This window comes from Lolium rigidum, chromosome 7, assembly GCF_022539505.1.
Source record: "Lolium rigidum isolate FL_2022 chromosome 7, APGP_CSIRO_Lrig_0.1, whole genome shotgun sequence".
NCBI classification, from domain to species: Eukaryota; Viridiplantae; Streptophyta; class Magnoliopsida; order Poales; family Poaceae; genus Lolium; species Lolium rigidum.
Window position 1 is genome coordinate 146,315,383 of NC_061514.1, and position 24,132 is coordinate 146,339,514.

Here is a 24,132-nt window from a genome sequence, read left to right on the forward strand (position 1 = left end):
TGCAGGGATGAACCACCGGGGCATCCCCAAGCTTAGAGCTTTCACTCTCCTTGATCATAGTATATCATCCTCCTCTCTTGACCCTTGAAAACTTCTTCCACACCAAACTTTAAGCAAACTCATTAGAGGGTTAGTGCATAATCAAAAACTCACATGTTCAGAGGTGACACAATCATTCTTAACACTTCTGGACATTGCTCAAAGCTACTGGAAGGTAATGGAACAAAGAAATCCACCCAACACAACGAAAGAAGCAATGCGAAATAAAAGGCAGAATCTGTCAAAAACAGAACAGTCCGTAAAGACGAATTTTAAAATGGCACCAGACTTGCTCAAATGGAAAAACTCAAAACTAATGAAAGTTGCGTACATATCTGAGGATCACTCATGTAAATTGGCATAATTTTCTGAGTTACCTACAGAGAATTAGACCCAGATTCGTGACAGACAGCAATGCTGTTTCTGCGCAGCAATCCAAATCTAGCATCAACTTTACCATAGAGACTTTACTTGGCACAACAAAACACAAAACTAAGATAAGGAGAGGTTGCTATAGTAGTAAACAACTTCCAAGACACAAATATAAAACAAAGTACTGTAGCAAAATAACACATGGGTTATCTCCCAAGAAGTTCTTTCTTTATAGCCGTTAAGATGGGCTCAGCAGTTGTAATGATGCACTCGCAAGAAATAGTATTTGAAGCAAAAGAGAGCATCAAGAGGCAAATTCAAAACACATTTAAGTCTAACATGCTTCCTATGCATAGGAATCTTGTAAATAAACAAGTTCATGAAGAGCAAAGTAACAAGCATAGGAAGATAAAACAAGTGTAGCTTCAAAAATTTCAGCACATAGAGAGGCATTTTAGTAACATGAAAATTTCCACAACCATATTTTCCTCTGTCATAATAACTTTCAGTAGCAATATGAGCAAACTCAACAATATAACTATCACATAAAGCATTCTTATCATGAGTCTCATGCATAAAATTATTACTCTCCACATAAGCATAGTCAATTTTATTAGTAATAGTGGGAGCAAATTCAACAAAGTAGCTATCATTATTATTCTCGTCAAGTGTAGGAGGCATAGTATAATCACAACAAAATTTACTCTCCATAGTAGGTTGTACCAAAAGACCACTATTATTATCATCACAAATAGGAGGCAAAGTATCATCAAAGAAAATTTTCTCCTCAATGCTTGGGGGACTAAAAATATCATGAAAACTAGCTTCCCCAAGCTTAGAACTTTCTATATCATTATCAACAATGGTGTTCGAAGCGTTCATACTAATATTACTACCAGCATGCAAAGAAGATTTCATAGGTTTTTTAATTTTCGCATCAAACAATCCATGTTTTAAATCAGGAAATAGAATAAGAAGCTCACTCTTGTACATTATGCCAAACTAGTGTAAACAAGAAACAACAAGATGCAATTGCAGGATCTAAAGGAAATAGCTTCGAGCACACACACAACGGCGCCGAGAAAAATACTTTACCCGGGACCGTAGTATGAGAGCCTTTTACCTTTCCTCCCGGCAACGGCGCCGGAAAAGTGCTTGATGTCTACGGCAGCTTCTATTCTTGTAGACGAGTGTTGGGCCTCCAAGAGCGAGAGGTTTGTAGAACAGCAGCAAGTTTCCCTTAAGTGGATCACCCAAGGTTTATCGATCTCGGGGAGGAAGAGGTCAAAGATATCCCTCTCATGCAACCCCGCAACCACAAAGCAAGAAGTCTCTTGTGTCCCCAACACACCTAATAGGTGCACTAGTTCGGCGAAGAGATAGTGAAATACAGGTGGTATGAATAAGTAGTAGCAACGGCACCAGAAAAGTGCTTTGCCCAGGACAAGTAAACAAGCGAGTAGTAACGCAGCGAGTAGTAACGCAGCGATAGTAACGCAAGAAAACAAGTAAACAAGCAGTGATAGCAGTATTTAGGAACAAGGCCTAGGGATTACACTTTCGCTAGTGGACACTCTCAACATTGATCACATAACAGAATAGATAAATGCATACTCTACACTTTTGTTGGATGATGAACACATTGCGTAGGATTACACGAACCCTCAATGCCGGAGTTAACAAGCTCCACAATAATGCTCATGTTTAAGTAACCTTTAGTGTAAGATAGATCAACGAGACTAAACCAAGTACTAGCATAGCATGCACACTCGTCACCTTCATGCATATGTAGGAGGAATAGATCACATCAATATTATCATAGCAATAGTTAACTTCGCAATCTACAAGAGATCATGATCATAGCATAAACCAAGTACTAACACGGTGCACGCACTCGTCACCTTTGCACACATGCAGGAGTAATAAACTACTTTAATAACAAATCACTAGAGTAGCACATAGATAAATTGTGATACAAACATGCTGCAATCTTAAAGAGATATAAATAAGCACCTCACTATGCCATTCAATGAGTAAGTATTCTGTGAAATATGGCCTAAGAGACCCACACGGTGCACACACTATCACCTTTACACACGTGGGACAAGGAGTCTCCGGAGATCACATAAGTAAAACTCACTTGACTAGCATAATGACATCTAGATTACAAGCATCATCATATGAATCTCAATCATGTAAGGCAGCTCATGAGATTATTGTATTGAAGCACATAGGAGAGAGATGAACCACATAGCTACCGGTACAGCCCCGAGCCTCGATGGAGAACTACTCCTCCTCATGGGAGCAACGAGCGGTGATGAAGATGGCGGTGGAGATGGCAGCGGTGTCGATGGAGAAGCCTTCCGGGGCACTTCCCCGCTCCGGCGGCGTGCCGGAACGGAGACTCCTGTCCCCGGATCTTGGCGTCGCGATGGCGGCGGCTCCGGAAGGTTTTTGTGGTTTTCGTCGAACGCCCCGAGGTTTTTAGGTCGGGGGCTTTATATAGGCGGAGAGGCGGCGCGGGAGGGCTTCCGGGGGCCCACACCCTAGGGGGCGCGCCCCCTTGGCCGCGCCGGGGTGTGGTGGCCCTGCCCCCTTCTCCGGCGGTTCTCGTGTGTTCCGGATGCTTCCGGGTAAAATAGGAACCCGGGCGTTGATTTCGTCCGATTCCGAGAATATTTCGTTACTAGGATTTCGAAACCAAAAACAGCAGTAAAACAGGAACCGGCACTTCGGCATCTTGTTAATAGGTTAGTTCCAGAAAATGCACGAATATGACATAAAGTGTGCATATAACATGTAGATAACATCAATAATGTGGCATGGAACACAAGAAATTATCGATACGTTGGAGACGTATCACATACCCAGCACGACATTTGGGGCTTCCTGAGCTTCTTCCGCACTCATGTGAAAGAGGCGGCCGCTACGGTTGTTCGGGTTGTTGGGGGTGAACTTCTTGCCGTTGGCGACACGGCGTTGCTGCTTGAGCGAGGCCGCAGGTGTTGGCGGCGGTCTTGGCGAGTCTCTTGGGGCACTCGTTGGAGTAGTGCCCCACCACTCCGCACTCGTAACAAGTGATGGTGGACTTGTCCTTGGGGGTGATGGGAACAGCGTTGCTCCCAGTCCTCGGAGCAGTGTTGGAGGTGTTGTTGTTGTGGTTGGGGGCTCGGGGTGGAGCGTGGTTGAAGTTGTTGTTGTTGTTGTTGTTGTTGTTGTAGTGGCCTCCTGGCCTGGGGTTTCCTCCACTCCGGTTCTGATAACCCGGACGTGAATTCTGCATCGGGGGCTTGTTGTTTCTTGGGGCAAACCCTCCACTTGAGATGGGGCGATACTTGTGGGTGTTGCTGGGCCCACTCTGATTCATCATTCGGCGCTTGCGGTTTTCATTGGCCTGATGGATCTTTCCCTCCATCTGGATGGCGGAGTCAACGAGGGCTTCTAGATCAGCAAAGGGGATGTTGATCAGGCACGGTCCGCATCTCATCATGCAGTCCATTCAGGAACCTCTCCTTCCTCTTCTCATTGGTGTCGGTCTCATCCGGGCGTACCTTGACAGAGTGAGGAATGCGTCGCGGTATTCTACCACGGTTAGACGGCCTTGCTTCCGGTTCGCGGAACTCATCCCGCATCTTCTTGATGAGACCCGGTGGCACATGATACTTGCTAAACTTGAGCTTGAAATCTGCCCAAGTCATCATTTGCCCCGCATTCAATGCGCGAGCACTTGTCCACCAGGCACGTGCAGGTCCTGCCAGATAGTGGGTGGCAAACAGCACCTTATCATTCTCTTCCACTCCGGCAACTTCAAGATTGTTCTCCATAGTCTGGAGCCAATCGTCGGCATCAAGGGGTTCCTCTGTCTTGCTAAACACCGGTGGATTGGTGTTCTGGAAGTTCTTCAGTTTTGACCCAGGGTGGTCATGGTTTCCGTGGCCCTGATTGTTCTGTGCAATCTGTTGCATGACGGCGATGTTGGCTTGTCTCTCGGCTCTTTCAACCTCTCGATCTGCCATCAGCAGCTGCAACATTTGCATCATTGCATCCTGATTGGCATTGCGAGCCGGGGGTGCCATCTGAACATGGATATAGATCATGAGACGAGAGGGAAATTTCTATGGCTTGTTTTGGATAAGGTTTCACAAAGTTTAAACTTGAAAACTTGATATGATGAAGCAAACACACAAACTTAATTATTCAAGTAGCAAATATTACAAACCAACAAACCGGAGGGTTTGAAGAACCCTTTCAACAATCTACGATACAAGGGGGTGATACAAAGGACTGATACAACTCATACTACGCAAGTGCTCATAGGGGGGAACTACTCTCCATCAATGCGGATCGGGAAGGTGGTGTCCATCCCGGCAGGCAGGTGCTGGTGGAAGTCCAGGTCTTCCTCTTCCTCCTCCTCGTAGTCGTTGTCGTTGCTCACGTAGGAGTAGCCATCCCCTTGGATGTCTTCTCCCTCGCCTTATTCTTCCAGCGCCTGGAGCTGCTCCGCCTGAGTGGCGACAGTCTCCTTCAGGGCGGCGATCTTGGCCTTGAGGCGGTTGATGGTGTAGTCCTTCTTTGAGACCAGCTGGCGGAGAGTCCTACGCTCCTTGGCGATGACCTTGATGGTCTCCGCCTGCTGGTTCAGCTGGAGGTAGGTGTGGTTGGCGAATGAGCGGGAGTTGTCCAGCTCAGCACGAGTCTCGAGCAACATGAAGTCGAGATGATCAACGTGGTGCCTCAGCACGGGGTGGAATGGCAGGCTGATGGGCAGCCCAAGAGAGGTGTGCCTTGCAAAGTGTGCAAAGCTCTCCCCTTCAATATCCACCGAGTTTTGCCCGCACAGACGAGCGAGAGCCTCCTGTAGAGCGCGGGCGAGTCCGTCCAGCCAGCTGTTCTCCCGGAGAGAGAACTGGATCTGGCGGAACATGGGTGACTCCGGCTTCCCGGGGAGGTTGGCCATGATGACCCATTGGAGCTGGCCCCCGGCCTGGTCAGCGACCTGGCCCCCGTAGAACACGGGAGGCGAGCATCCGAGGAACTCTGAGAGGGCAAACAGATCCCTCTCAAAGATCAGATCTCCACCGTTCGCCAGCTCGTACACTTGGGTTTGGATGAAAGGCTTCATCGGGATGATAGGCTCCATCTGTAGAGGGATTGATGAGCAAGTTAGAGAAGTGCAAGTGTTCAAAATTTTAAGTAACTTATGAATAAGAGCATGAATTTGCGATTTGAAAAGATCTCAAAGGTAAGGGTATGAATGTATTTTTCATAACTATTCAATTCATTAAATTTGAAACTAAGTTTGGCAAACGTCCATTCTAACTAGGGTCTCCTAAGGTCAAACAATGACTCTGATACCAACTTGTCAACACCCGGATTTTTAAGTCCAGATGCCCATTATATCATACATCGCAATCCCAGGAAGATTGTTTTTGCGAGACATAATAGTAAGTAGTTCGTAGTCATCATTTATTACAACACATACTTGTCTTACAACAACGGATCACATGATCCAATATTACACAAATAGATTGTTCAACATCACACATAAGTAGCGGAAGCGTAGTAGTAGTGGACTATCTATTCCACAGGCAACGCTTGACGTTAGAAGACGATCCTAGTTATCGTAGACGTCCTGTTGTCCGTCATCCTGATACTGTTGCTCCTCTTCAAAGTCAGGCATTTAAATAGCCAGGGCAAAGCCATGAGTACTTTAAAGTACTCGCAAACTAATACTCAAGTAATTACTTATTGAGTGTAGTAAGGGGGTGCTAAGCTCTAGGTTGATTTGCATAAAGCCAAGTTTAGTTTATCAAACATTTAGTAAAGACTCATCATTTGCTAGACTAACTCAAGTGGGAACATTAGTGTCATTCCCACAAATCTTTTGTGATCCAAGTCAAATCACCTTTCAATTCATCATTCCTTTTTAAGATCAAAAATTCTGATAACGGAAATAGATTCCAATCGTCCATAACCGTGGACACGGCTATTCGAATAAGTTTAACACTCTGCAGAGGTTGTACTCTTGTGCCACAACTTTTGATTACATCCGTCGAGGATAACCCCGAATCATCGTAACTCAGTACGCGGATCATCAACCTTAACCTTTCACTTATATATCCTAGTATAGGCACCTCTCCCCATGAGCTTGGCCTCCCGGTGAAAACCAACTGTTAACCCGGGAACTGCACAGGGCTTGGGTCGTACATTCACCTCATATTCACATCATTTCCCATATACGGAGGCAGCCTCGGCATAACCCCTATGATGCTTGTTTAGAGGGAACCCATACTAAAATACACAAGTTTCTAGTTAAGCCCTACCCATAATCGGGTATTGTGGGGGTACTTGTATAATTGGAAGGGTATCGCATTCAAACCAATATCAGTTTTATATCAAAAATCACCATCTTCTCTTGGTCATATTCACCTTCAAAAATCATTCAATGGAATGACTCCTCATTCCAAGGTTTCAAATTCATTTCAAAGTCACATGTTCCCATCTAGAGTAGTCAAATTTTATTTGATTAGCACTAGCAACTATTTCATGAGGGGTGCTATCTAGCTTTGATTGGTTCTAAGTTCGCCTTAAATCTTGTTCTACTCTATACCAAGTGAATCATAAATCAAAAAGATACTTTGAAGTAAATGAGCAAAATAATTGCAAGGTAAAAACATGGGATAGGTAATACATAAAATTAAAGGGGTGATGGTGCCTTGCTCTTTGTAGAGCTTTGCATCATGATGGTTAGCAAGAGTATTATCTTGCCTTGGTGGGGATAGGAGTCAAAGTTTTCCTCCTCCTCTTGAGAGTAGCTTCCCTCCTCCACGTATTCCTCGTTACTAGCGTCTATATACGAATACGGGTACACAATCACCACACAAATACTTGCATGCTAGACTAAAACACACAAGAGAGTTCACTCAATTAATTCTAACATCACATCAATCATGGCATGGTGGATTACTTGGTTTGTTCTTATTTAAGAGAAAAATAATTTCCTCTCATTATAAGTATTTATTTGGTTTGCTATTTTAAATCTTTAGAGAAAATAAATTCCTCTCATTAAATCCTATCAAGATTTAATCTCCACAAATAATAATAAGGTATGAAATATAAGTTGACCAAGGTCAACATTTCATATCTATTATGAGGGAGTAATAATTTAAATGAGGTGCTACCCTCATACAATTTAAAACTAACATTTAAATGGTTTAAAATCTCTAAGTAATAACAATCAGAGGTTTATTAGCCTAAGGTCATTTCCTCTTATTGTATTACTTAGGATCAAGATTTAAATGAGAGAGTAACTCTCATACTAATTATAAGGTTTAAATTCCACAATTTAAATGCACTAGAAATGGCTACTTAACCATTATTTTGATCCAGTACATGATCATGCAAACAACTTGGCTATATTATTTCATAAACAACTAAAGAACATCAATTGCGATTTATGAGAGTTGGAATCAACTCAAAATCAATTTTGGTTGAATTTTAAATTAAGTTTCAATTTGCAAAAGTCTCTGTCTTGTTATTTTTAGCATTTTAATTCTACTACGAATTTGGGGATGGGACCAGTGGCATTGGCTAGATAATTTTCTTATCTTTCCAACGATATAAAGTCGGCTAAATTTGGTGCAGTGGTTTGAAAGTTATTCAATTTGGAAGTGGACACCAGTATTGAATTTGAACTGAAACTATTTAAACAGATTTTGAATTCGTGGGCTGCGCGGGAAAAGTAATTGGGCCGAAACGGGTTTAAAACGCGACGCACGGCCCAAGAAGAATCGGGTGCAACTGGGCCGCCCTAACGAGGTGGGGGCCACCCGTCAGTGGCTCTTAACCGCGCGAAACGGTACGCGTGATGTGCACCGTAGGATTAGAAAAGGATCAAGCGGTCGAGGATCGTCGTCGTCTCCGACGAGATCCCGACGTGCTGGCGGCGTGACCAGGGGGTCGGAGGGCATACCAGGCCGCCGGCGATCGTGGGCAAGCTGCTCGGTGAAGTGGAAGTAGATGAGGAAGTCCCTGGTACAGCGGTGGAGCTCGGCGAGGCTCCAGTCGATGTCGATGTTCCGTGAGCTCCGGCGGCTACGAGCTTGCAATTGGAGCGTCTCCGGCGAGGTGGTGTCGAATTGATGGGTGGAGAAGAGGCAGGGATGAGAGGGGAGCAGATGGTGTGAAGAAATGGAGCTCAGAGCTCCTCTATTTATAGCGGACGAAGGGGTGCCGTGAGTGCTGCGAAGGGGCGGCCATGGCGCGGCGTCTACGGTGATCGAAGGGGCAAGGCGAGGACGACTATGCATAGGCGTCGTCCTGGCGATGCTCAAGGTGCGGCGGGCGCGAGAGAAAAGGTGACGGGAGAGCTCGGGCGCATGCGATGATCATGGCAGCATCCGCGGGATGATTCCGACGAGGACGACGGTGACGGTGCAGGGGCAGGCTATGGGCGTTGTCTAGCTTGTAGAGGGTGGTGAGTGGATGCTCGACGCGGTGCTAGGCCGGTGCGGGGAGGACGACGACGCCGAGCGCGCGACGCTGCCGGCGCGGCCGGAGCGCGCTCACCACGTGCACGGGCGTGCACCGGCATCGTTACGGGACGCGTGCGTTCCGGCCAATGCCGTGGCTTGGCGAGGCTCGGCCGTGCACCGGCAGGATTGTGGTGATGAGTAGAGGCGCCGAGACATGGTGGTGCCGAGAGAGAGAGGCCAGAGAGAGGATGATCAAAGGTGGCCGGCATGGTACGGGGTGGTGCCTTTCTCCTCCATTTTCCACTTTAAACGACGATGGCAAGTACTAAGCTCGATGCAGGTGATGCAGAGGAACCTAATGATCACGAGTTAAAGGTGGTTTAGGCAAGAATCCGGCGTGTAATAGCATGTAACACTAAACTGGAATAATGCTTGCAAGGTGTTCGGCACAATGCCCACAAGAACATTTTTGATGAATTTTGGATTTCTTTTTGGTACATCTCATTTATATAATTATTGTGTTAGAATGGTGGTGGTGGTGTTCACCTTGGAGTTGATTTGCAAAATTTCAAATTTGGGGTCATCTTCATTTTGATTCAAAGTCCTCACTTGTCAAATCTCTACTGGTCAACCTGGTCAAAGTTAGCCATGGTGGTCAACATGAAAGTTGTTGAATTTGACATGGTCTTGGATGAGGTGTCAATGGTTGACCAAGTTTAGATTAGGAAAGAATAAAACCAGAGGGGTAAAGAGGGGATCATGTTAAAAAGTGCACAAATGACCATGATCATATGTGAGATGGTTTTGAGTTAAATTTTGATTTGATTCTGGTTTCTTTGATGCATTTGGGTTTGTTTGAGTTATATAAGTATTTTAGAAACCAAAGATCAAGCCATGGTGGCCTTTGGTGAAGATTTGCATAATTGGCCTATGTGTATGTGAGGGTATTAGACCCAAATTTGTATTTCTTTTATTTTTCTCCAAAAGAGGTGTGATGATCATGAATTAGGGTATAATAGCAAGTGATCAACATATCAACACTCATCATGGCAATTGCACAAAAGAAAAGCACATATATGCATGAAACTATATGTGACACTATATGCATATAAAAAGTTTTTGTTTGTTGCCAATTTTGAGTAATTGAAACTCTCTCTTGATTTTATTATTGTTTAGATCCAGATTTTTATGGAGTTGTGATCCTGATAAAAAAAAGTATCATATGGTTGGGTGGAGTCAGGTTTGTCTTCCAAAAGACCAAGGTGGACTAGGAATTCGAAATCTTGACATTATGAATATTGCTCTCTTAGCAAAATGGTTATGGAAACTCTTTAATACCGAAGGAGTTTGGCAAACCTTGCTTAGAAACAAATATTTACACTCGCTCACATTAAGACAAGTGACATTCAAAAATGGTGATTCTCATTTTTGGCAAGGGCTGATGGAAGTTAAAAAGCTCTTCCTTAGCTGCTGTAAAATAAAGATTGGGAATGGTAGGAAAACAAGTTTTTGGGAAGACTGCTGGCTCGGAGAATATTCTCTTTCAGATAGTTTCCCAAGGCTTTTTCATACCTCCCAGGAACAACATATAACAGTCCAGGCAGCGTTTGAGAGAGGGATTAGAAACCTTACATTTAGAAGGGCTATGGTTGGTGAGAGAGGTAATATGTGGGTTGAGTTGAAAAGGAAATGTGAGGATATTACTCTGAAAACGAAGAAGATAGACTTGTCTGGCTTCTTTCTAAATCAGGAGAATATTCTACTAAATCCTTTTACTCTGCTCTGCAACATTTTGGTACGGTTCCTTATAAGTTCCTGTGGAAAGTCAAAATCCCACTCCGCGTTAAAACATTCATTTGGTTAGTTCTGAAAAAAAGCATACTGACTAAGGATGTTTTGCTGCAAAGAGGTGGCGATTGTGATCCGGGATGTCACTTCTGTGGAAAAAAGGAAACAATTAATCACCTTCTCTTCCAATGTCCATTAGCTAGGTACATGTGGAATGTTGTCAGCTGTACGATTGGTGAATGTTGCCAATTCGAATCAGTTGATGATTGTTTGGTATGCTGGCTTGATGGTTTTAATGGTAAGAAGAAGAAAATTACTTGCAGTGGGGATTGCTAGTATTATGTGGAGTATTTAGAAGGCGAGAAACTTGGCTTGCTTTCAAAAAGTTTGGCCGGCAGATCCTCTTGCCGTTCTCAAGCAAGCTTGCTTCTGGATTGATCACTGGAGTAATTTGCAGGGGAAGGAGGACGCAAAGGCGGAGTTGCAGCAGGTCGCAAAACTGTTGGAGCAAGTCGCTGTTGAAGTCTTCGCAGCGAGAAGAAGGTGGGCATCATGGGTTCCAAAGTTGGCAGACGGCTGAGATGATAAGGTGTTTGTAAAATTTGCTGCATGTTTCTTGGGGGTACTGGACATTTCACAGATTCCAGTAGATGAAGTTGGAATGGCTCAGCGCAAAATGGTGGTTTGAGAGGAAGATAGCTCAGATTCTGTTGGAATAGGTAGTGTAGTGCTTCTGTTTCCTCAGGCTGTTCCCTTATCTGTCCTTTCTACTTGCTAGTTGTGCCCTTGTTTTGCTAGGATTTATATTCTAGCATCAAAAAATCTGTCTTCTGATGGTTGGTTTGTGGTGTTGTGGTGGAAAAATATTGTAATCTGATTTCTATTAATGGAAATCGGGGGTTCCCCTTTTCTCAAAAAAAAAAAAAATTATGAAGCGGCCTATATTATGAAACGGAGGTAATAATAATTGCAAATAGTTTCCTTAGAATTTAACGTGCTAGACGTAGCCTACCATGCTAAACTGAAAGAACAACTGAAGAAATATTTGTCAGGTTAAGCTATTATAAATTTTAGCAGAACATAGCTCAGAATTATATTGAGCTGAAGTAAGAAGGACAATTAGACACGGTATATTGGAGTTGTGTCTGAAGTACAAATAAAAACTGAAGCACACCGATGTTTAGAACTTTTCTGCACATAACTCTCACTGTCAATCTTTGCAAGTTCAAGTTAATAGCTCTTAGTTAACATCTCTCGGTAGTTAAAACAACATAATCAAGTGTTCAAGACGTAAAAATAATAATAAGCACTTTCAGCCGGGACGCATAATTTTTCGGATGCGTCCATGAACCATACAAAATCCATGAACTTACAGATTGGGCTCATAGCACAACTTCATTTCCCTTCAGCGATTTGCCATTAGCCTCTCCCCTCCCTGTTTTCGGAGAAGTAGGTCCTCGAGAAAAATCGAATCCACGAGAAAGAAGAGGGAAGCAAGGTTCGGTTCACGCATTCTGCTCCGAGCCATGGAGATGGACATCATCGAGTAAGTGTCTTTCTGCGACAGATTGGAGGACGAAGTGGTGTCCCACCTCCCCGTCCCCTCAAGTCGTACTCCACTGCCGGCTCTGAGCCCTGTCTGCACCAACGAGCGACTTGTTGTCTCACCTTGAATCCTTGATTACAGAATGTTGTGTCCTCTTCAACTCTGCACTCTGTAGCACATAAGTTCTGCGACAACCCATTACCCATAGATCACCTGAACTATAATACCAAATCGAAGAACAGCGAGATCTGCGAATTCAGGGCTGCATCGAACTGCTAGCCTTCATTGGCTTGAAAGCAAAGTGGGCTGCACCAACTAGGAATGACAAAAATATTACCTGCACCTGGCCAGAACTTTTCCTCATCCCATTTCAATTTATGCTCTGGCTTCATTTCCAACAGTACTATTTTTTTTTGCGAATTAAAACTAACATATTATTATGAAGCGGCTTATATTATGAAATGTAGGTAATAATACTTGCAAATAGTTTCCTCAGAATTTAACGTGCTAGACGTATTTTGTGAAAATTTATTTTACTTATGTCTAGCAAGCTGCCTACCTTGCTAAACTGAAAGAACAACTGAAGATATATTTGTCAGGTTAAGCTATATTGGAGTTATGTCTGAAGTACAAATAAAAACTGAAGCACACCGATGTTCAGAACTTTTCTGTACATAACTCTCACTGTCAATCTTTGCAAGTTCAAGTTAATAGCTCTTAGTTAAAATCTCTCGGTAGTAAAAACAACATGCATCAAGTGCTCAAGACGTCAAATGCGGGTACCATCCACATAAACGACATTTCAAATGCGGGTGTTTGTGTTATTTCCCCAGTTGATCCTTAGGAACATGACACGGTGGTTGCGGTCTGCATAATCAAATTAAGTAGGTGATTAATTACTTTTTAAATTGTACAGAAAATCAATTTCAAGTCAACAGTCAAGGTATGAATTAAATGCACCTGGGACTTGTAAAAAGGCTCTTACTTGTAACATCATAGGCTGATGCGGACAACCCATTAGCTGTCAACTTTTACAGCGACACATTTGAGTTATGTAATTTTACTATGAAATAAATGACAATTCATAAGGTGAAATTCAAACTTCTGTAACGACTAATATAAAAAAGTAGTTTAGACTAGTTAGGTTGAAATGATATCATTAGATTTTTCAGGAGAAATATTATCATCATATACCAGTTTTGGATTTTCCCCTAACACATCCATACAAAAAAGTAAGGGTCATGTATTTATGAATAGATGGACAACATTTTAGACTCTCAATTGAGAGAAATTTGGACAGCTATATTTATAAAACAATAATCAGTTTACATGAACTGTCTCCTCCATATCCGATTGAGTGAGGATACCATGAATGTGGATAATCTATGTCCGCAGATTAGAAGTAACAGTGCTTACAACTGCATCGTACTAACATTTTTACATTGAGGTGGTTTTTTATATCTTAACTTTATTGATTAGTACTGTCAAATCTAGGAAATCACACAGATGATTCAACTTTATATAAAATGTGACGTGACCTAACTTTACCACTTACCTTGCATTTGAAATGCTCACCTTTTGAAGTTGAGGTTCTCCATTAAGCATGTTCCTTCTTGAACTGCATGTGCTAATATTTATTACTGTTTTTGCATGATTATGAAATAACAGCTACTGAATCAGACTGATACATGATATCTTTTTTCACCCTCCAGATAGAGTGAGCTCAGTTCCTATAGTTGATGATAATGGATCCCTTCTTGATGTCTATGCACTCAGGTTTGGATACTTTGCATTTACTTTCCTGTGCTACAATACTGTTCTGCTCTTTTGTATGGGTATGCTCAGTTGACTATGCATGATGAAGCTGCCCACTGGGGCTTGAACAAACACTCTCTATCCTTGTGTGGTGACAGGATGTACCCTAAAATAGGACTTTGCTCCTAATAGTCCCGGTCTTTCTCATCCCCGAACAGTCCAACAGTAGCAAAATCACAGCTAATTGTTTGAAAGGGATGTGTACTTGTGTATATGATAATAATGTAGTGATTAGAGGAGTTATGATGCAGCATTATAAAACCATACTCCCTCCGATCCATATTACTATGCTAAAATGGATATATCTACAACTAAAATATGTCTATATAAATCTATATTAGCGTCAAGTAATATGAATCGGAGGGAGTAACAAAATTTCTGATTTTGTAGAGCTGAGGCCAGTAGTATGCTAGATATGCACTACAACTTTTATTAGGCACACACTATATCATAAATATCACCCATTAGAATTATTAGTAGATACGCACTATAACTACTAGTCCCTCCATCCATAAAAACATGTTTAACCTTCGTCTAAATTTGCATGTATCTACACACTAAAACACGTCTAGATACATGCATATTTTGACAAATTTGAGAGATCCTTTTGTGGATGGAGGAAGTATTAAACACCCGATCATATAAAGGTCACCCTTTACTAGATACATATTATACTGTTAGTGCATTTTTCATGGGACTCAACAACAACATCAACACCATCAAAGCATTTTATCATGGGACTCAATTTTTTTTAAATATCATATGACTAAATCTCAGGTTAGGTTTTGCTGGGTTCATCTGGTTTTCGGAGGGTGGTACTAATCGTACTTAATGTGTCTTTCTTTAGAAAAAGGAGTTGGTAGACCTATCTTGTTTGGCATGTTGGTATCTCAGTACATCTCCTTGTTTTTTGATCATCATCCTAAGCTACTAAAGGATAAAATGTATACTAGCCTTGACATTTCAATTACATCTTCCCAGGCTCCTAAATGTGAAGTGTGTTCATGATTGTCAATCTGCACATCAGTTATGCGCTCCATTTAAAACATAGATGGCTGTGAGGTCATTTCATTTACGTAATGTGTTGTCTCTGGAAGTTCAAACTTACTTTCAAGTGTTTGGTCCATTTGGCAGTCTTGTCTAAAATTCAGATAACATAGGTTTCAATGAAGAACCTTCAGCTTTATTGTCCATCAGCTAATTTATATCGTTTTCAATTTTCCCATTTTGTCCATTTCAAATGTTTGTATATGATACTCCTTAACTTGATATCCTTTTTTAAATATTGACTTGTTTCTACAGTGATATCATGGCTCTGGCGAAGAATGACATTTACACTCGCATTGAACTTGAGCAAGTGACCGTGGAGCATGTATGTTCCTCCCATCTTGTTTTTAGCCTATACTCACAGCCTTCCCTTTGATGTGTATACATTTTGTACAGATGTACTAATATTATGTTTGTTCTGTTTGATAATTAGATGACACAGCTTTGTGTTGTGATGTTTAGTTCATCAAATGTCGAGAAGGAAGAAAACAGAACATGAAGTTATCTGTCCATGCTGATATCGGATGCCTCATTTAAATATAACTTACGTTTGCATTAATAATTGAAGATCAATAGTCCATTAGCATGCTTGAAACCAGAGCATCTTTAGACGAAACCAGAGCATCTTGATACGCTCCACAGCGCACTTTACCATGGTTCTTGCTAATGTATTATGTATCTGTCCATGTGTTGCGTTTGTTTAGTGTATTTGTTCTCTTTGTGATTATGTTCCAACACTACACTGTATCCCCACTTTTCAGGCCTTGGAGCTGCAATATCAGGTGAATGGACGGAGACATTGTCTGTTCCAGGTACGAGTTTGGAGATAAATTCACATGCTAATATAGGGAGCAAATGAGGATTGCATTTTACATGGGATCATTCTATAAACGCCTGATCTTAAAATAATCTTGGCAGTTTGTTTGAAATTTCTGACAAATGTTTATCTTACCAGGGGTGCGGCGGCTTGTCGTCATTGAACCGATGACTAGATTTGTGCAAGGAATTATATCATTGAGAGACGCAGTAACATTTCTCCTTGGTTAACATTTGTGTAGCCATTTCGTACATGAAAGCCTGTTGTATTTTGATTGGGATGAAATAAAGAAATGTTGTTTCAACAGATGGAGGGGTTCTTCATATCTTCCATTGTTCCCGCTCTGAAACTTATAGTCATGTCCCAGAGAAAGAAAATGAACTTGTAATATCACGAATTTGTGAACAACTGAATCTTGGCAACAACAGGCCATGCCTTGGAAGTATGAAGACTCCCGATTGATCAAGTACTGTTGCAACCTTTTTCTCCATGGATGCCCACCTGGAGTTTTGGTGGCATGATGAGTCCTGCTTTGCCGCATCGGAATGCTTCAAGATAACTGTGAAGAGTTGATGAGGCCTGGCTACGGTAAAGAAGGGAAACAGCTTGATTGGAATTTGAGGACTATAGAACTATAAAAATTGGATGATAATCATGCGGCTGGTTACATTATTCAACAATTTTGCCTATACTAGTTAGAAGCCCAAATCGATATATACCATGAGTGTGAGATCACAGGTGGTTGCCATATTTTACCTTCCTCTCTCTTCGCATGTCCTTCAGCACCGTTCCGTCTACAGGAATTATATGCCTGCGAGAGTACATAAAATCGTCACCCTTCCTCTCATCAGTCTGCTCCCTAGGTACAATCCCAACGATAAGAATTATCAGTATTATTACTCGTGAGTAAAATCGTTTCCAATCTTCAGAATTGCAAATCCACTGAAAACCCAACCATAACTTGAACGGTGCAAAGATTAATCCATTAGCATAAGTCAAAAGTCAAAAGACAAAACTACACACCAGCACACAATATACCCCTCCTCAAATTGCCTCTTGCTAGCTCTGATTTCCAAATAATAATAAAATGTTTAAGGATCCAACATAGGGAGTATATGACATGAGAGTCGTTTGACAAACAATTCTCTGCAAGACGTACTGCAAATAAGACTGTCGTGACCTACAAGGTTTCAGACACGACGTACAAAAATACTGAAAATAATATTTGGCTTCAACTTCATGCGAATGCATACACTCTGTTCACCCCTGTAAACACTTGACCTTTAGTCATCTGTTCTGGGCCGCCACTACTCACTTATCAATCTTATATTCATCTGACAGTTGACCTCCTGAATCTTGTTCGGCATTAAAGAGGAGAGGGGTAGAAACTAGAAACAGTATTTGTTTGTAATCGACGTTTCAGTTAACGGCTCAGGCTATTTTCAGTGGTTGCTGCTTAAAAATACCAGCACACACGGTTGCCTTTCTACATCAGAGAGCTTCTTATATCATGAATTGTATTTATATGATGTATAGTCACAGACAAGAGGAATCAGAATAAAAACAGAACCTATGCTACTTTAGTTTCTAAGAATGGCTACTGGATCAATTGTAAAGATCGTCTTCATCAGCTGCCGCTGAGATATTGGCAGCAGCTTCTGCCGCCTGGGGCTGCATCGGGAAACGGAACTCGGTGCCGAAACCTCTCGACTGCTGCAACGTCTGAGCAAAGGCCAGGTACTTCCTGATGTCGCCATCGCTCACGCTCCTCCTCGCGTACTTCATCGACTCCTCGAAGTGAGCCGCATTGATCTCAGCCACCTCCTCTACTTCCACCTCCATGCTATCTTTTCCCAGTCTCTGCTTCTCCATGTCTTTTTCGATGTCCTCCCTGATAGCGTACTTGCACGCCCTCTGGCAGATCTCCGTGATGTCGGCGCCGCTGAAGCCCGCCGTGAACCTCGCAAGTGCGTCGAGGTCGACGTCCTTGGCCACAGGAGACTTCCTCAGACAGGCCTTGAAGATTTGGTGCCGAGAGGCCTCGTCCGGCAAGGGGATGTAGATGAGCTGGTCCAGGCGGCCGGGCCGGAGCAGCGCCGAGTCGATGATGTCCGGCCTGTTGGTGGCGCCTATGATGAGCACCGTCTTCTTTGCGCTCATGCCGTCCATCTCGGTGAGGAGCTGGTTCAGGACCCTGTCCGCTGCACCGCCGGCGTCGCCCACTCTCCCGCCCCTGCGGGTCGCGATGGAGTCAAGCTCGTCGAAGAAGAGAACGCACGGTGCAGATTGGCGTGCCTTGTCAAAGATCTCTCGCACGTTGGCCTCGCTCTCGCCGAACCACATCGTGAGCAGCTCGGGTCCCTTGATGCTGATAAAGTTGGCACTGGCATTCGTTGGCGATCGCCTTCGCGAGCAAGGTCTTGCCGCATCCCGGTGGCCCATAGAAGAGGACGCCCTTAGAGGGGACATGCCGAACTTCTCAAATTTCTCCGGATGCTCCACCGGGTGCTCGGACGGTCTCTTGCAACTCTCTCTTCACGCCGTCCAGGCTGCCGATGTCATTCCGGCTGACGTTGGGCACCTCCACGACGGTCTCGCGAAGCGCGAAGGATTCGTACCGAAGAGGGCCGTTTTAAGGTGGTCGTTGGTGACGGCCATGGAGTTCAAGATCTCGGCGTCAATGGTGTCATCCTCCGGGTCGATCACGTCCATCTTCTCCCCGATACATTGTAGTGCTGCCTGCGTGCGGAGCGCGGCCAAGTCAGCGCCAACGTAGCCATGCGTATCCTTGGCAACCACCTCCGAGGTTGACGTCCACGTCCGACTTCATGTTCTTGGTATGGACGCGCAACACTTCGAGGCGCCCGACCTCGTCCGGCACTCCAATGTCGATCTCACGATCGAACCTCCCAAAGCGCCTTAGGGCAGGGTCGATCTTTGTTGGGACGGTTCGTGGCACCCATAACGATGACGTGCGCCCGAGCCTTCATGCCGTCCATCAAAGTCGAAGCTGGGACACGATGCGCCTCTCGACCTCGCCGTGGGTCTTCTCCCTGTTGGGAGCGATGGAGTCAATCTCGTCGATGAAGATGATGGAGGGCGCGTTCTTCTCGGCTTCCTCGAAGGCCTTCCTCAAATTGCTCTCGCTCTCTCCGGCCATCTTAGACATGATCTCTGGACCGTTGATGCGGAAGAAGAAGGCCCCGGTCTCGTTGGCCACGGCACGGGCGATGAGCGTCTTGCCGAGCCGGGAGGGCCGTACGGGAGGATGCCCTTGGGCGGCTTGACGCCGATGGACTTGAAGAGCTGCGGGTGCACGAGCGGCAGCTCAACCAGCTCCCTGATTTGGGTGAGCTGCTTGCGCATGCCGCCCACGTCATCATAGCCGACGTCATCGAGCCTCTCCTCGTCTTCCCTCTTGATCGGCTCGCCGTCGCGGAAGATCTCTGTGTCAGCCGCCACAATGCGGTACTCGTCGGCCGGATCGATCTCCACGACCTTGAACTCGACGCTCCGCATGCCGCCGCGCGCTAGGAAGAGGTCGCCCTTGCGGACCGGGCGGTATGCGTCCGCAAAGTAGGGCTTGAGATAGGAGTCGAACAGGTTGCCGGTGACGCCCTCGATGGTGTCGTCCACCGGGAGGATGTGCACCCGCCTCCCGTACTTGGCGTCGTGGCACAGGTGCACGGACACGACGTCGGCGATGCGGACGCGCAGGTTGGATCGAACCACCTTGTTGATCTTCATCTTGTGCTCCTCGCAGGTGTCGTCGGTGAAGGCGATGCAGAGCGTGCTGCGGCGGCGCTTGCCCTTGAGCAGCACCAAGTCGCCGCGGAATATGCAGAGCCTCTCCATGGTGGCCGGGTGGAGGCTGCACATGGAGTTGTCATCGTGGGTCGCCTCCTCCACCACCAGCCGGTTCGCGGCCTTCTTCGACGGCGGCGCGCTCGCCATCGTGTTCGGCGCCTCTCGCTGATTGATTCGATGCCTATGTCTCGTACTGCTCCGAGCTGTGTTTGCTGCGTTGGTGCCCTGGTGAGGAGGAAAGTGGCGGTCAGGCCCCTATATGAAGGCGCGGCCAGCAAATTCGATTCCGATTGGGGAAGGCCGCTCGCAGCTCACGTCCCAGCCTAGTTTGAATTCGGAAATAGACTCGTGTCCAACACTTTGTCCGATCCGTACCGGTGTAGTACGTAGTCCGTCAATGGGTGTTTCTTCCTATCCGTGTGTCGTGTAACTATCGCTGCCGTTTTTGTAAACTAACATATTATTATGAAGCGGCTTATATTATGAAACAGAGGTAATAATACTTGCAAATAGTTTCCTTAGAATTTAACGTGCTAGACGTATTTTGTGAAAATTTATTTTACTTATGTCTAGCAAGCTGCCTACCTTGCTAAACTGAAAGAACAACTGAAGAAATATTTGTCAGGTTAAGCTATTATAAATTTTAGCATAACAAAGCTCAGAACTATATTGATCTGAAGTAAGAAGGACAATTAGACACGGTATATTGGAGTTATGTCGTACAAATAAAAACTGAAGCACACCGATGTTCAGAACTTTTCTGTATATAACTCTCGCCGTCAATCTTTGCAAGTTCAAGTTAATACTAGCTCTTAGTTAAAATCTCTCGGTAGTAAAAACAACATGCATCAAGTGCTGAAGACGTCACTACAAGTTAGCACTTTCAGTCGGGGCACATGATTTTTCGGATGCATCCATGAACCATACAAAATCCATGAAGTTACAGATTGGGCTCATAGCACAAATCAGAGAACTGAGCAGCACACATGTATGTTTCCACAACTTCATTTCCCTTCAGCGATTTGCCATTAGCCTCTCCCTTCCCTGTTCTCGGAGGAGTAGGTCTTCGAGAAAAATCGAATCCACGAGAAAGGAGAGGGAAGCAAGATTTGGTTCATGCATTCTGCTCCGAGCCATGGAGATGGACATCATCGAGTAAGTGTCTTTCTGCGACAGATTGGAGGACGACGTGGTGTCCCACCTCCCTGTTGCCTCAAGTCGTCCTGCACTGCCGGCTCTGAGCCCTGTTTGCACCAACTCTATGCACCAGTTTAAGTCTGCAATAAGTGGCTTTGACAGATTGGATGATGACGTTGTGTCCCACCTTCCTGCCGCCTCAAGTCGTCCTCCATTGCCGGCCCTGTTTGTTAGTATTAGAGCATCTCTAGTGGATGGTCTATATTTGGTTGTCTATATCTCAATATACACAACCGTCTAAAAGGATTCCTTTTTAGACCTCCTCAATTTTTCAGTGGCTAGTCCATATCCAGGACGTGTATATTCTCTCCAATATTTTACTAGTATCCTATAACTACCATTCAACATCTAGAGACGCAAATTCAGTTAACTTGTGTTACGGAAAGTAGAAACAATGTGTACAACAGCAAAAATTCAGTAGTACTTAGCACAAATTCAGTTAACTCTCTCTTCTCTCCCCATCGCTACCCAACAACGACCTCCACTCCACCTCCAGGTCCAGCCCACCTCCACGCGCGAGCTGCAAACCTTCAGGGCTCCAGCCTCCACTCCTCTATGACCCTGGTCCATGCGCGAGCAGCCCAACCCCGACCTCCCTTGCCGCAGCTGCCCAACCTTGACGCCGCCTCGACCACACCCCACCCCACCCCAGGCCAGCTCGCGGGCGGGCAGTTTGCTTTGGACGGTCGTGGCTCCGTCGTCCAGATATAGACGATGCGTAGCAGAATTCAGAGGTCGTCTAAATTTAGACGATGCTATAGACGAGCCACTGGGAACGATTTTTGGGCTTACGATCCTCTAAATTCGTTTAGACAACCATATAGACGAGCCACTAGAGATGCTCTTACACTCATACACTAAAGCATAAGCAAGGAATCCTCTTTGTTAGTATAGTTCAGTTGGTTACAATGTCTTAATTAGCGAACAAGTTTTCATTGTACTGAAAGGTGCATCGTTTTATCTACATGACATCATTTGATCCAATCATTTTGACCACCGGTATAATGAATCGATATTTTTATTCTCGATGGTGTCATTAGGAAGATATTTTTTGAATGGTCATTAGGAAGATACAATCCGTCTGAGATGATTAAGCTGGTATTTAACAAAAATAAAAGCTAGGCTCGGTTGAGGATTAATACTTACGTATTCAGGCGAATTTTCGTTGTCGCTAGACGTAATGGAATTGCTCATAGTGGAAGCTAATTTTCTATGCCCTGAGCTTGAAGGATCAAAAATATCTTATTAGAGAGGAAGCTATGGAAGGACCAATTTGGCGGACCAAACAAGCCACTTCCAAGAGGAAGCAACGGAAAGGAGTAGGGGTGTATGACATACCACCATAATCATCTCTCATTTAGTAGTAAAGAAGATGTTCTCCTGACATGGTTTGATTTGTACTGATGACCTGAAAAATCAAATCAAACAGGGTCAACCAAGTGCCATCAACATCAAGAAACTGAACATCTAGTTTGAAATTATTTGACATCAAGAATTCATGATTCTCAATGGTTGCTAAGATTTTGATAGAATGCAATCTTGCTGATAACATTAAGAACCGAGTTCTCTTTTCTCACCCCATTATGTTCTACTACTTGTTTTGTAGATTTGTAGAATAGTGATAGGTGTGGATGCATGCTAATTGTCAAATTATGTTAGGAATTCTCTTCGTTGACGAGTTCCTATCAGAATTCATACTTCCCCAGTTACAGTTCACACACACTTGCAGAGTAAAGTCCACAACAGAAAGAGGCCCGAGTGCTCAAGAACAGAGCGCGAGATTTGGCCTATACAAGGAGTTCAAACTACATGGCCTTAAATCTTGAAATACTGGATTTTTTCACAGTGAAAACTGGTACCTTGCCAGTCGACACAAGTCATTGCTGCTCCTAGGAGTAGCAGTCCTCTTACTGAACCAGTTTCTACTTTGCAGTGGTGATGTTCTAGGTAGAATCTACAGTCTGCGATCAGCCAGCATACTGTGCTATGCTAGTGGTCCGCCGTAATCGAACTGCAACCGACATTTCTCCTAGCAATCCTTTCATCCATCAATTTCCTAACCCTGGCAACATCCTCCCACCTAGCAGCATCTGCATAGATCCCGGCCAGGACAGAGTATACCCCGCTGTCTTGAGGGTTGAGCTCCAGCAAGTGTGTTGCAGCAACCTCCGCTGCTTCCACGTTCCCGTGCATTCTACAACCCGCGAGTATACCTCCCCAGACGTAAGTGTCCCCTTCTGTCGGCATCTTCTTGACCATCTCCATCGCTTCCTCGATGAGGCCGGCTCGACCAAGCAAGTCAGCCATGCATCCATAATGCTTAAGCTCCCGAGGCACACCGTGCTTGCCCTCCATCTCGGAGAAGATCCTCTTTGCCATGCCAACCAGGCCAGCATGGCTGCAACCAATCAGTACCCCTAGGAAAGTGACTCCATCTGGTCGAACCCCCTCAAGCAGCATCATCCGGTTGAAGTAATCGAGTGCCACTGCGCCATGCCCGTGCATTGCCAGCCCGACGATGAGCGCGTTCCAGGTGAAGACATTCCTCGCAGGGCACGAATCGAACACCTCTCGGGCAACGTCGACACGCCCGCACTTTGCGTACAGATCAACGAGCCCTGTACACAAGAACACGTTTGGCCGGGGCCTGCTTTGTGTTATGTACTCGTGGACCTCTCGTCCCTTCTCTAGCGCCCCGAGTTGCGCGCAGCATGACAGGGCTGCGGCTAGGGTCATGTCGTCTGGCCTGAACCCCTCCGCCCTCATCCTGTCAAACAGCCCCATGGCCTGCTTCCAGCTTCCAGCCTTTGCGCACCCGGTTACCACCGTGCCCCAGGACACGGCGTCCCGCTGCGGCATCCGCTGGAACTCCTTCATGGCAAGCCCCAGCAGGCCAGCCTTGATGTAGCCGTCCATGAGAGCGTTGTAGGAGATGACGTCCGGCGCGTGCATTTGGTCGAACACCCTGCGCGCCGAGCCCGGGAGGGCGTTCTTGGCGTAGAGGGAGACGAGGGCGTTGGCGACGTGCGGGAACGGGAGGAGGCTGCGGGCCACCGCGACGGCGTGGAGGGAGAGCGCGAGCGGGAGGTGGAGGCGCGAGGAGGCGGCGACGGAGACGGCGAGAGGGAGGGAGTGTCGGGTGGGGGGCAGTGAGATGCGGAGGGAGGAGCGGAAGAGGAGGAGCGTGGAAGGGCGGCGGGCGCAGTGGAGGCGAGAGTAGGCGATGAGGA

At 45.1% G+C, this 24,132-nt stretch overlaps 1 protein-coding gene and 1 pseudogene across 1 annotated transcript in view; one reads left to right on the top strand and one right to left on the bottom strand.

Annotated features, from left to right (window-relative positions):
* Positions 1–13,841, top strand: part of LOC124670133 (sucrose nonfermenting 4-like protein) — a 47,355-nt gene extending 33,514 nt beyond the window's left edge. The window contains exon 10 of the mRNA XM_047206636.1: positions 13,010–13,841. Coding sequence (XP_047062592.1) covers positions 13,010–13,063 — 54 coding nt within the window. The 3' untranslated portion in view covers positions 13,064–13,841. The remainder of the gene's footprint in view (positions 1–13,009) is intronic.
* A 3,662-nt stretch (positions 13,842–17,503) lies between these two features.
* LOC124669754 lies at positions 17,504–19,852 on the bottom strand (annotated as a pseudogene).
* Positions 19,853–24,132: the final 4,280 nt, after the last annotated feature.